General features: G+C 34.3%; 1 protein-coding gene across 1 annotated transcript in view; it reads left to right on the forward strand.

The window, feature by feature from the left end:
- Positions 1-12,341, forward strand: part of furina (furin (paired basic amino acid cleaving enzyme) a) — a 168,380-nt gene that overhangs the window by 87,891 nt on the left and 68,148 nt on the right. Inside the window, exon 5 of the mRNA XM_073859236.1 lies at positions 612-688. Coding sequence (XP_073715337.1) covers positions 612-688 — 77 coding nt within the window. The remainder of the gene's footprint in view (positions 1-611; positions 689-12,341) is intronic.

Raw genomic sequence — 12,341 nt, forward strand, 5'->3', positions numbered from 1 at the left:
GTTAAATAAAAGAGTTTGAATCATTTTAGTAGTTTTGTGTAAATCAGTGTCCACGATTGAATCAAATTTAAAATGCAAAAAAAAAGTTAAAACAACAATTTTTATGAGTTTCAACACAATTTTTTAAGTGCATCCAACGTATTATAGTTTGTTGGCCGGAATTAATTTCAGAAGTAGTTGTCTTAACTCAAAATAATTGATGCAAAAAGCATACTTTTTTTTGTTGAGTCCAAGCAGTATTTTTTAGAGTGTAATATCATTGCGCCTGCTGCAGACATATTACGGTAGCAAAGTCCTTGATTATTACTCTTTGGTCATTTTTGAGCACAATGCTAATGGTCTAATCAGTTTCAATGGATTATGCTAAGCTATGCTAAAAATGGTACCGCCAGACCCGGAGATTGGCTGAATTCATTCCAAAATGGTACAAATCAAATGTTTAACTCTAAGAAAGCTGGAAAATTAGCATATTTTCAAAAAAGTGCAGTGTCTCTTTAAAAAGAGTATACCTTGTAAGAACATGATTTTGTATTAACGATGACAGCTATTTAATCTTCGGCAGAACTATTCCCTTAATACCCTTTCCCAAAATTTTTCTTATATCTTTCCAGGATCCTGATGCTAGCTATGACGTTAACGACGGCGACCCAGACCCTCAGCCTCGATACACCCAACTCAATGACAACCGGTATGTCTCCAAGATATCCAGTACACACACAGATCAGATCTAACTGAATTGAATGAAACCCTTTCTTCTGGCTAATGGAATAGGCTCTTTGTTTTGTAGATAAGCCCCCTCCCATGCAAACCCAGCGCTTTGTGGGCTATTTCTACTTTAAATGTCGATATTTGTTTTTCCTGTTCTGGGCGGCACTGCATTTTTTTAGCTTGGGCATGATGCTCTTGGCGCAGAACCAGCTAAAGTATGAATACTGCCCCACATTTACTGCTTTAACTATTAAGGCCAAATGTTTCCCCTGCGGAGGGTTGATGGTAGCAGAAGTACCAGATTGTAATGGGCTCGGTGTGATTAGTGCAGTTGCCATACTCCATTTCTGTTGGTTATCAGCTCTGTTTACTGATGAGTTTTGCCTTCCCAGCATGCCAGTCGAATCCCATAATTTAAAAAACCCTGTCATTTTGGTCTATTTAAAGGTGATTTGTTACATGATTTACCTATTAATTGGTGTTACACATGGTCACACTGAGCCAAATGCAGTTTACTTTGAAAATGATAAATACATTTCTCCATAAACACTGTAAACGTATACAGAAAACAAACTTGTGCATTAACTATAAAGGTTTCTTAATGCAAGCAGTGTGTGTAGAGGTCACTCATTGATAGTCGCTACAGTGCATCGCTGCTCATTTGCATAAATATGTGCTCTACTTAACTTTGTCAACTCTCATTGGACGTAATGACTTTCGGGTCCTTTCACTGTCAAGCAAAAATGACTTATTGAGAAATACCAGCAGATGGTTTGAAACAAGTTGGTTGTGAAATGCGACTCTAATTGAAATATACCCTTGAGTTCTCCTAACATTTACATGAAATATCAATTTTTAGATCAAATATATTGATTTTAACAACTGCCATGCAGAAAAGCACTGAATGTAAAATGTTTCGAGTGCTTTCGGTTGCTGCTTACTGCGTGTTTGCTTCCGGGAAATGATTTTTTTGTATGATTAATGTGTTGTGAATTTAATTTCCTCCAAAGATTTTATTTTTTTTCTCTGTAATGGCCATCTGCAATACCATGCAATTTTGTTTCCTACTTTATAAACCTACAGAGATTTAGGTACAGTTGTAAAAAGACAACATTAGCTTTGGTTGAAATATTGAGTTCTTCTTGGGTCCAAAGAAATGTACCCGATCCGAAATGATCACTTTTTACCCAAACGGGCCGTGCATAATTTTTTTAAAGTCATCAAGACAAACCAGAGAAAAGTAGATCTGAGTCCGACCCGACTTAAGTGGGAAATTGTATCAACTGTACCCGAATCTAAACGGCACCGACGTGTTTGCAGTCTGCAGCCCCCCCCGCACGCACCATGCATGCACAAAGAATTCCCCGTGGCCTCGCAACCAATTTGGCCCGCTGCTCAATTTATTTTCATTTATTATCTGATGACGACACCAAGTTAGCCGGCAAAATGTGCATTCAAAATTGATTGACAGGTCTGGCTCGGACCTTGGGTTTTCGGATCACTAAAGGGACCCGTGAAGACCTCTGCTCAATACCCCCCAGATTGCATCAAACGTCTGCTTTTGTTAAGCAAGACAAAATTGCGGCTAAACGTTCAGTTGTCGCCGTACGAGATGACCTCCGGTGGTCTTGTCCTGACTTCACTTTGGGATTTTTCTTCTTTCTGCCCGTTTTTGGGAGACGAGCCAAAGAGTCATTTTTATCTTGAGGCTAACCATGATTGGTGATGACAGGCAGAAAAGCTTATAGTTACGATTGGGCTGGAATCAAAGGTCCCGCGCCGAATGGATCGGCTTTGCAGTTCAGAATGACGCTGTCTTAGTGGAAGTAACCCACGGCGTGTGTTATTAAACTGATTCCTATAGCGGACTGTAATCATACACTATGCATGAACTATTCAAAATGTGAACTGCTGCATGTTACACCACTGAAACCACAAAACTTCTTTCAGAATTGCTACGGTAGCAGGAAACTTTCAGTAACACCTTCAGCTTTAGCGTAAAGCACAGCGCAACTAACCACAAGCGCTGCAGTGTATCACACCATTACTATATATTTGCAATAGAATGGCTGATTTTTTAGAAATGCAACAAGCATGAATTTGTTTGGGACTCTTTCTTCCAACTTTTGAAAATGAGCATTATGATAAGGGTTTTTTCTGGCTCAAAATGAGGTGGAGGTGATGCTTTCCTTGTGCATACATGCATGTGTACTTAACCACACACATTTTGCATGCAACATATTTTAGTGTGTAAAAATTAAATGACAATTATTAACTTATTTTATAAAACATTAAATTAATTAAAAACAACTAAGCAGCGGAGTTCATTTATAGCAAAGTTGTTAAAACTTTTTTTGCAGTGTTTTGCAGTCTTTTGCTGATGTCACCTCCTTCATCCTTTTCTCCACTTTTGACAAAGAAAACGAATTTTCCGGCCTTCATTGATTTATATAATAAACAAAAAAGTTTAGTCAAGATCCTAATTCTTTGCTCGATCTTTTTTAATAGTTTTATATTTAATAAATGATACTTAATAACCTTTATATTTTAGTCTAGCTAAACTATAGCTAGTTAAACTAGTTGTTCTGGCTTCTATCATTGCTTTTATATAAATGCATTACCCCATGCCAGTCAGAACGACAGCTTTTTATAGATTATGAACTAACCAACTTGTAACTTGTCAGTAATTCATTAATAATTTGCATTATTTGCGCTACGTCTTTTAATAATGGCTAATAAGTCTTAATAAATGTGTGAAAAGCTATTTCACTGATCTCTGACTGATTCACGTAGCTCTGATTGATTCACTCAGCTCTGTTTGATTCACTGAGCTCTGATTGGTTCACTGAACTATGATTCACTGAACCCTGATTGATTCACTGTTCTCTGATTGATTGATTCACTGATCTGTGATTGATTGATTGATTCACTAAGCTCAGTTTGATTCACTGTTCTCTGATTGATTGATTCACTGATCTGTGATTGATTGATTGATTCACTAAGCTCAGTTTGATTCACTGAGCTCTGATTGATTCATTGAACTATGATTCACTGAACCTTGATTGATTCACTGTTCTCTGATTGATTGATTCACTGATCTGTGGTTGATTGATTGATTCACTAAGCTCTGATTGATTCCCTGAGCGCTGATTGATTCACTGAACTATGATTCACTGAACCCTGATTGATTCACTGATCTCTGATTGATTGATTCACTAATATCTGATTGATTGTTTGATTCCCTGAGCTCTGATTGATTCACTGAACTTTGATTCACTGAACTATGATTCACTGATCTCTGATTGATTGATTCACTGATATCTGATTGATTGATTCACTAATATCTGATTGATTGTTTGATTCCCTGAGCTCTGATTGATTCACTGAACTATGATTCACTGAATTATGATTCACTGAACTATGATTCACTGATCTCTGATTGATTGATTCACTGATCTCTGATTGATTGATTCACTGAGCTCTGATTGATTCACTGTGCTCTGATTAATTTACTGAGCTATGAATGATTCACTGAGCTCTGATTGATTCACTGAGCTCTGTTCGCCAACATGATTATGATGTTGAACCATTGAACAATTTAATGCAGGAAACAATACTGCTTGTGTCTGTAGTGATTTACCTGCACAACATCCATGAAATATAGCTTATATAGCACCTAATGTTCTTTAACCTTCTTGTATTGGTTGAAAACATGCGGTGGATGTGTTTTACTTTTTTGCATTAGGCAAAAATATAAATCTTTTTGACTACTATGATTGTTGAAAGATTTCCCACAGCGTCTTTTTGTATACAGTAGTTCGCCTTTTTCAATGTCACATTAGGATTTTTTGTAAAACCTCCTCTGTTGAATGTAACGTGACTAAATAATGCATTGCATTGCACAATTTAAATTTTTAAGTCTGTTTTCACAGAAGTGGGGCAGTTTGAGTCAGCCTGAGGAAAAAAAACAAAGCTGTGCTTAGAAGCGTTCGCAGCAGAGCCACAGAAATGCCCTCAAACCAAACTTTCAGTCTCTGAACCATCCAAAATCATGTTAATATAGACAAAATTTACCCTGTTTTGTGTCAGTCATATTTTTTGTTTTTTAGTATGTCATTTTTGTCTGAATCCCACATGATTGCAGTCGATAAAATAATACATTTAAGTCAGTGAAAATGTGTCAAAAAATACACTACTTATTCTTTGTTTTTTAGAATGATAAAAATCATTAAAGCTATGAAATAACACACGCAAAAAAATCCAAAACGAAGCAGAACTATGTTATATTTTGACATCTTCAGTGCAGTCAGCCTTTGTTTAAAATTTATAGGAATGTGCTTTCATCTTATCAAGCAGCTTCTTGTAATTCAAACAGAATTATAGAAGTTCATATCTATTCTGTGGGCTCTTATTCACTGGTTATTTTCATTTAATCCAAGGCCCCTATTTAAAAAAAAAACTTTTTTTAATAAAATGTTTTCCTGGTGAAAGATTAGGGGTGTCCTCGACTAAGGATTTACATATTCGAATCAGAATTGTCGAATCTTTCCATAGTCGACCGCTAGTCGAATCATCTATGTTTGTGTGGGTTGGGAGGGGGCCAGACCAGGTACAAATTGGTAACTTTTATTTTTTTTCACAAGCAGCACACATAAACAACTTTCTGATAAAGTGACCAAAACTGTCTTTCAAGTAATAAACGAAGACAAAACTGACGATGCATTTATATATATATATATTTTTTTTAAGGTAAAATATATAAGGCAACATTTGTTTAATTATTCCTCATTATATTTTAAAGCCACGATCTACAGAACATCACACAAAAATACATTTTGATAACTAAACCTAAAAAAATAACAAAGGTGATTCTGCCTTGGAAACCCCGGCGACAATTAAGTGTTTTTATTTAATTTGGAGATATAGCTCGTCAAAGCAGTCATGACCAAAAAAAAACCCGACAAATGAGAAATGACAAATAAGTTGTGATTGTGACTGTAAATGATAAAAACGAATCTTTATTTACAATTCATTAAACGTTAATTTATAACATGAAAAACACTGAAATTAATGATTTTATAGACACTACGCGTTATAATTTAGCACAAAAATACCTGCTTGCTTGCTCTGATCATCTCTGTATTCACTTTAGATACAGAAAGACCGGATGATATTATTTATTTCAGGAATCTCTTTGCTATCATTTGAAAGTGAACACCAACCATAATATTAAATCACAAGAAAGACATTTGTGTCAGGCAGAAATTGGTTCGGTGCAGATAGTTTCCGTTTCATCACCGAAATTGTAAAAAACGGCTTACCTGTTTTGTAGTTTAACTTTTGACAAGATAACCAAAATGTATGATAAATACATTTTAAAAACTTATACCTGTCGAAAAACATCCGTTTTTTAATGTTTAGTTTGATGAACTCCTAAATATGAGACGCAGAACACTTAGCCGGTTCGGCTAAATTACATGCGCAAGCATGGCCAGCACGCAATAGCGCAACATCGATACAACGAAAAGCAATCCAAAATGTACAGACTTAAATTAGATCAGAATTTACGTTCATAATAGATACATTTTTTTAATAAAATAAGGTCAGAAGTAACAAAGTGCAGAATAAATTTGCAAAATGCCTCAAGTGCACAGAAACAAACACAAGCCAAATAGTTAAATCAGATAACCCAGAGTGATTTATAAATAAAATAAAATAAATTATTAAAAGAATAGAAAAGCATAGCCATAATATAATTGCCAGCTTTGTCTTTTAAATGTAGAAACAAAGAGGCAATGGTTTATTAACGAAGAAACCTCCGTGTAGCCCGGTCACAGGGGATGTTGGATTTATTTTAAAAATATTTTAAAAATATTTATTGAAAGCTGTTACTTCACATATTTGCAGCATTATCATAATATGCTGTATATTAATATATTGTGAGAAAGCTGTTATATGTGAAATCAGATAATGTGTGCACCCATATATTGAATTGAATGATCCTCATTTCATAACACATCTGCGACGATTCGACTGTGAGATTGGTAGTCGAATCAGGCTTCTCCTATCGATGCATCGAATCTTCGACTATTCGGGGTCACCCCTACTTTTAAGTAATGTGTATTATTTATTGAATATTGGGTAAAATACATTTAGTACTAAATGAATGCTGTTTCTTGTTTGTTAACACAAATAAATAAATAATTAAATATATTTATTTTTTTATTTATGTTAACAAACAAGAAACAGCATTTATTTATTACTAAATGTATATTTATTTATTTATTTATTATATATTAGGGGTGTGACGAGACACCTAATCCATGAGACGAGACGAGACACGAGATTGGGTTCACGGGAACGAGACGAGACAAGATTTGTAAATTTTTTTTAAGAAATCCTCAATGATAAAATAAATGAATACACTCTCAGAAATAAAGGTACAAAAGTTGTCACTGGGACAGTACCCTTTCAAAAAGGTACACCTTTGTACCCAAAGAGTGCATATTAGTACTTTGAACTGCCAAAATGTACCTTTAAAGGTACATATTTGTAACTAAATGGTACATATTAGGACCTTTTTTAAAGGGTACTGACCAAGTGACAGCTTCGTACCTTTATTTTTGACAGTGTAGGAAACTGAAATAACGTTATTTTGAAATGTTTTAACTAATCTGGGACTGTCCCTAACAATTATTTTGCTAATTGATAATGAAGTAATTTGATATTTTTTGGTGGTAAAAATAGCCCCAAGTGAGAAGTAACCTTTAAAATGACATAATAATGACGATGCAGTAATAACTGGTTCAAATAAACCATCAAAACAAGTAAACACATTACAGTAATATAGTATGACTATGTACCCTTTGTAATACACCAGCATTATGTATTATAACAAATGCCTGCAGGGGGCGCTAAAGGACCCGCTTCTGTTAGTTTTATTTCAGATCCTTACTTTTTAGCCAAACGTTTAAATCCATTTAAATCTTTCATATTTGTCAACTTCTTTACAATAGAAATGATACAGACATTATCATTTATTCTTGAGCAAGAACATAAAATCATGTCAACTTCGATTGAGGGTTTAATCTGCTGAGACTTCACATCTGACGATGATTAACAGACAAACACAACGCGTCTCAGACGAACATTTTTGGAAACCCAAACAAATAAGCACACGCAGTAAAAGACAGAACATAATGCATGCTTTGTAAAAGGTTTATCCAGAAAATTTATTTTATGCTTATATCGGACAGTGGCCGTTTCTGAAACCGAAAACTGCAGCCTCAAGAGGTCGTATAGGCAGGCTGCATACGTCATCAAGCCTGCTTTATTTCAGTTAACTGGGCATTGCGTTCGCAAGTCATAAGCGTATTACAACAATGGGGCTGTTTACACTTGGTATTAAGATGTGTTTTCATCGATCGGATCACACGTGGACGAGAGAGGCACATTACGTTTACACCTGGTATTTAAATCTGTCTCTTTTGTCCACTTTCGACCGCTTCTGTCCTGAATACTGTGAGGGGGTGGTCTGTGAGACGGTGGGCGAGTCTCTCTGCTGTCATTCAAATGCGAGCGGGAGTAATTATGAGTTTATATGGACGCAAACTAATATTATGTCGGAGTCCACTGCTTGTTTAGCAAGTAAACGTGCTGCACAGTGTTTTGTACTTGTGTATGTAAGAGCTTTCTCTGAATTTTCAGCGCAATTGATGAAATAGGATCGCGCAACTTTCACACGCTTTCAAAACAAAACTACAGAGATCAGCCGCTTTAGGTTTATCAATGAAAAGCTAAAAATAGCGCTGTTCACCGTATGTTCACGCCAGAAGTCAAAAAAAGACGTAAAACTTGTGTTTATTACATCAGATTAGATAAATGGGCGGAGAGAAGGCGGTCGTGTGTGGCTGTTCGAACACATTCAACCACATGTGCGTTACACTACCAAAGCAATCCAATCGAAAGGGTTTTCAACTACCTCTGGATGTGGTTGAAAGTGGTCAAAAGTGGACTAGCTCAAAACGTTTTGTACACCGTTTACAACTTGCATTAACGTCGTCCACTTGTGATCCGATCTGATATGGGTCAAAGTGATCTATTTTATGTCAAAAATCATTAGGATATTAAGTAGAGATCATGTACCTAAAAGATATTATGTAAATACATTTCCTACCACAAATTACTCCAAAATGTATTTATCATTAGTAATGTGCATTGCTAAGGACTTCATGTGTACAACTTTAAAAGCGATTTTCTCAAAATTTTGATTTTCGTGCACTCTCAGATTCCAGATTCCATCAATGGAAAGCTTAAACTTTCAGATGATGTATACATTTAAATTTCATAAAATTTACACTGGTTTTGTTGTCCAGGGTTGCATGCATATTTAGTCTATCAGAATAAATGTATAAAAGCTGGTGCAGTACCCTTTCAAAAATAACTCTAAATGGTCCATATTAGTATACTCAAAGGTACATATTTGTTTTATGATATCATTTACGCTTAACATACAGTATGTGCCAGCGAGTTAAATATGAACATGTATTAGAAATCAGCAGAAATGTCGAAGAAGCTAATCTGTTGTAGATCTTTTTGTGCTTTGAGTGTTTGGAATAGCTTTACAGAGACTGTGTAATCTGAGAGATCAGGACATCATGATGAAACATCAGAGGTTACCACAGCACACTGTGTTGTTGGCTTGTTGCAGTTGGACATCTGGAAATGCCTTTTGTTTAAAAGTATTCCCCCGTACGCAGTTCCCAGAATGCTGTTTGCTCGAGGCAGTTCAATAAATTTTGGTTATCACACTCAAAAATAAACCGTATATTCATCTCTACTCATTGTTAATTCAGCAGGCACCACATGAAAGGAACAGCAGAAATATATTTTGTGAAGTCAAGCAGAACAGACGTCTGCTCTTCCATAGAAACATAACTGTAAGAGGCGAACCCTTCTTTGTAACCAATTCCTTGATGTTCAGCATGAGGATGTTATTTCTAGATGAGCTTCTACATGTTGTGTCAGAGTTTCAAGTGTAGTGTATATCATAAAGCAGTTTCCTTGAGTATTTTTCTCAACATTTCATTATATTTGATGTCGTATAATCATGTATTATAATCCTTCCATAAGCAAAGGCTTGGTCAGCAAAATACATTGGAGTCGCTCTGTAGAAATGCTGTTGAATCAACACTTGGCGATATGTGGCTATCACCTCAAGTACCCTAAATGTCAAACCTGACATCACAAGTCTTTTGGAATTTCCTGCCCTTCACTTCTGCTGGTTTTTTGCGCAGTTGATCGGTTTAAATGTTAGGCCAGCTGGCTAAGAAACAAACAAACTACATGTTCCCCCATAAAAGTAATTAACGTACGGATCCAGTAGCCATTTTCACAGTCATTGTCTGATTGAAGTGTAAACAATGGCCGAGTGTACAGTCTCTCAGGGCGACTTGCTGCTGTGCCGTGAATGAGAAATATGAAATGGTAAACAGTCCTGTGGAAAGTAATCCCACTCATATCAAATCATTGCTGTGTGTCAGTCGCCATATTTTTATCGGTCTAAATCCTGTCATCCCTAAGCAGTGAGTCTTTGCGAAATGTCTTTGGTAATGTTTAGGAAAGCAGATGTTACAGTGTCTTAAAATAACCAAAAGTTCCCTTGATGGGTGAAACAGTAATGCTCTTATTTTAATCGATTAATTTTACCACCTGTTTTTAGCACACATTATAATAAGTTCTAAAATGGGATGTATTCTGTGTTCGCAGAATTTTCTTTATTTTTTGGTAAGAAGGTAGAGCAATTATAGCATTATGGCTGTGACATTTTTGGTCAAAAACTAAAATATGATTTCTCTGAGAAATGTATTTGTTACCAGTATATTGAACCATGTTTTATACATCAGAAAACTATCAATCTATGCAATCATGTTTTCTGTTTTAGATGAGGGAGATAAATGTGTTATGGACAAAGTTTTTGCGTGACAACATACTGTAAACTGTAAAAAATCCTTTTTGCATTTAAATTTTTACGTTTAATCAACTTGACATTACCACTTTCTTTACTAGTGAGGAGTTGCTATAATTTACCAATAATAACTTAAGCTAATTTAACTTTTTATCATTTATAGCAATAAATTGTATCATTTATAGCAATTCCTCACTGTTCAACAAAGTTGAAATGAATTGTAAATTACAAACAGCGGCAGCATTTTTTATGATTTTCGCATTCAATTCAGGCAAGTTCAATGTCTTCCAAAAAAATTTTTTTCTTTAAATATATAAACAATACAATATATCTCCAAAAATATTTTTCTTTAAATATATAAACATACAATATATCTCCCAAAAGTATTTTTCTTTAAATATATAAACATACAATATATCTCCCAAAAGTATTTTTCTTTAAATATATAAACATACAATATATCTCCCAAAAGTATTTTTCTTTAAATATATAAACATACAATATATCTCCAAAAAAATATTTTTTCTTTAAATATATAAACATACAATATATCTCCAAAAAAATATTTTTTCTTTAAATATATAAACATACAATATATCTCCCAAAAAAATTCTTTAAATATATAAACATACAATATATCTCCAAACAATATTTTTTTCTTTAAATATATAAACATACAATATATCTCCAAACAATATTTTTGAAATATATAAACATACAATTTATTTCCAAAAAATATGTTTTCTTTAAATATATAAACATACAATATATCTCCAAAAAATATTTTTTCTTTAAATATATAAACATGAAATATATCTAAAAAAAATATATAAACATACAATATAGCGGCTGTCGCGGTCCGCACGTAACTTCCGGTAAACTCCGCTAATAATAAATAACAACAAAGGTCTTTAAACGTAGTTTATTTATATAACAAGCAAAAAAACAACACATAGATTACCTAGGAAACCAAAACATTTGTTATTTTTAACGAGGCATTTGTTCAAGAGATCAGTTTAGCAACTAGTCAGACCATTAAAAAAAAATGAAACCGGAAGTAAAGTTCGGATCCAGACGTATATCACGTGCGTCCGATGAAACCGTCTATATACATATACAATATATCTCCAAAAAATATTTTTTTCTTTAAATATATAAACATACAATATATCTCCCAAAAATATTTTTCTTTAAATATATAAACATACAATATATGAAATGAAAGAACGGACCCTCTGCTTTTAAACAAAAATAAAAACCTGTTTCATCCTATCTGTCAGGACATACATGCACAGGACATGGAAAATAATTTATTCTCTTTTTATCATCTTTCAAATATGGGTAGGTTTCTTCAAAAAGACCAAATTTTGAACAAAAAGCTATAAAGATAATTGCACTTTTGTAAAGGACTTTAAATAGAGATCAAATTCAGAACGATGATCAAAACATACACAAATGCCGAGTCCCAATTCGCCTACTTATACTACAACCTAAAAGTATGTACTGTTTCTGTTAGGAAAACGTACATACTTTTGAGTGTGTAGCAAAAGAGTATGCACATTTTGGGACATACTTCGATGACGTCATGCAACGTGAACGAAAACGTGGTTGCCTAGTTACGCACACCACGAGTGTTAACAATATTTAATTCATTCTTATAACTAAT

This window comes from Misgurnus anguillicaudatus, chromosome 21 (assembly GCF_027580225.2).
Source record: "Misgurnus anguillicaudatus chromosome 21, ASM2758022v2, whole genome shotgun sequence".
NCBI lineage: Eukaryota > Metazoa > Chordata > Actinopteri > Cypriniformes > Cobitidae > Misgurnus > Misgurnus anguillicaudatus.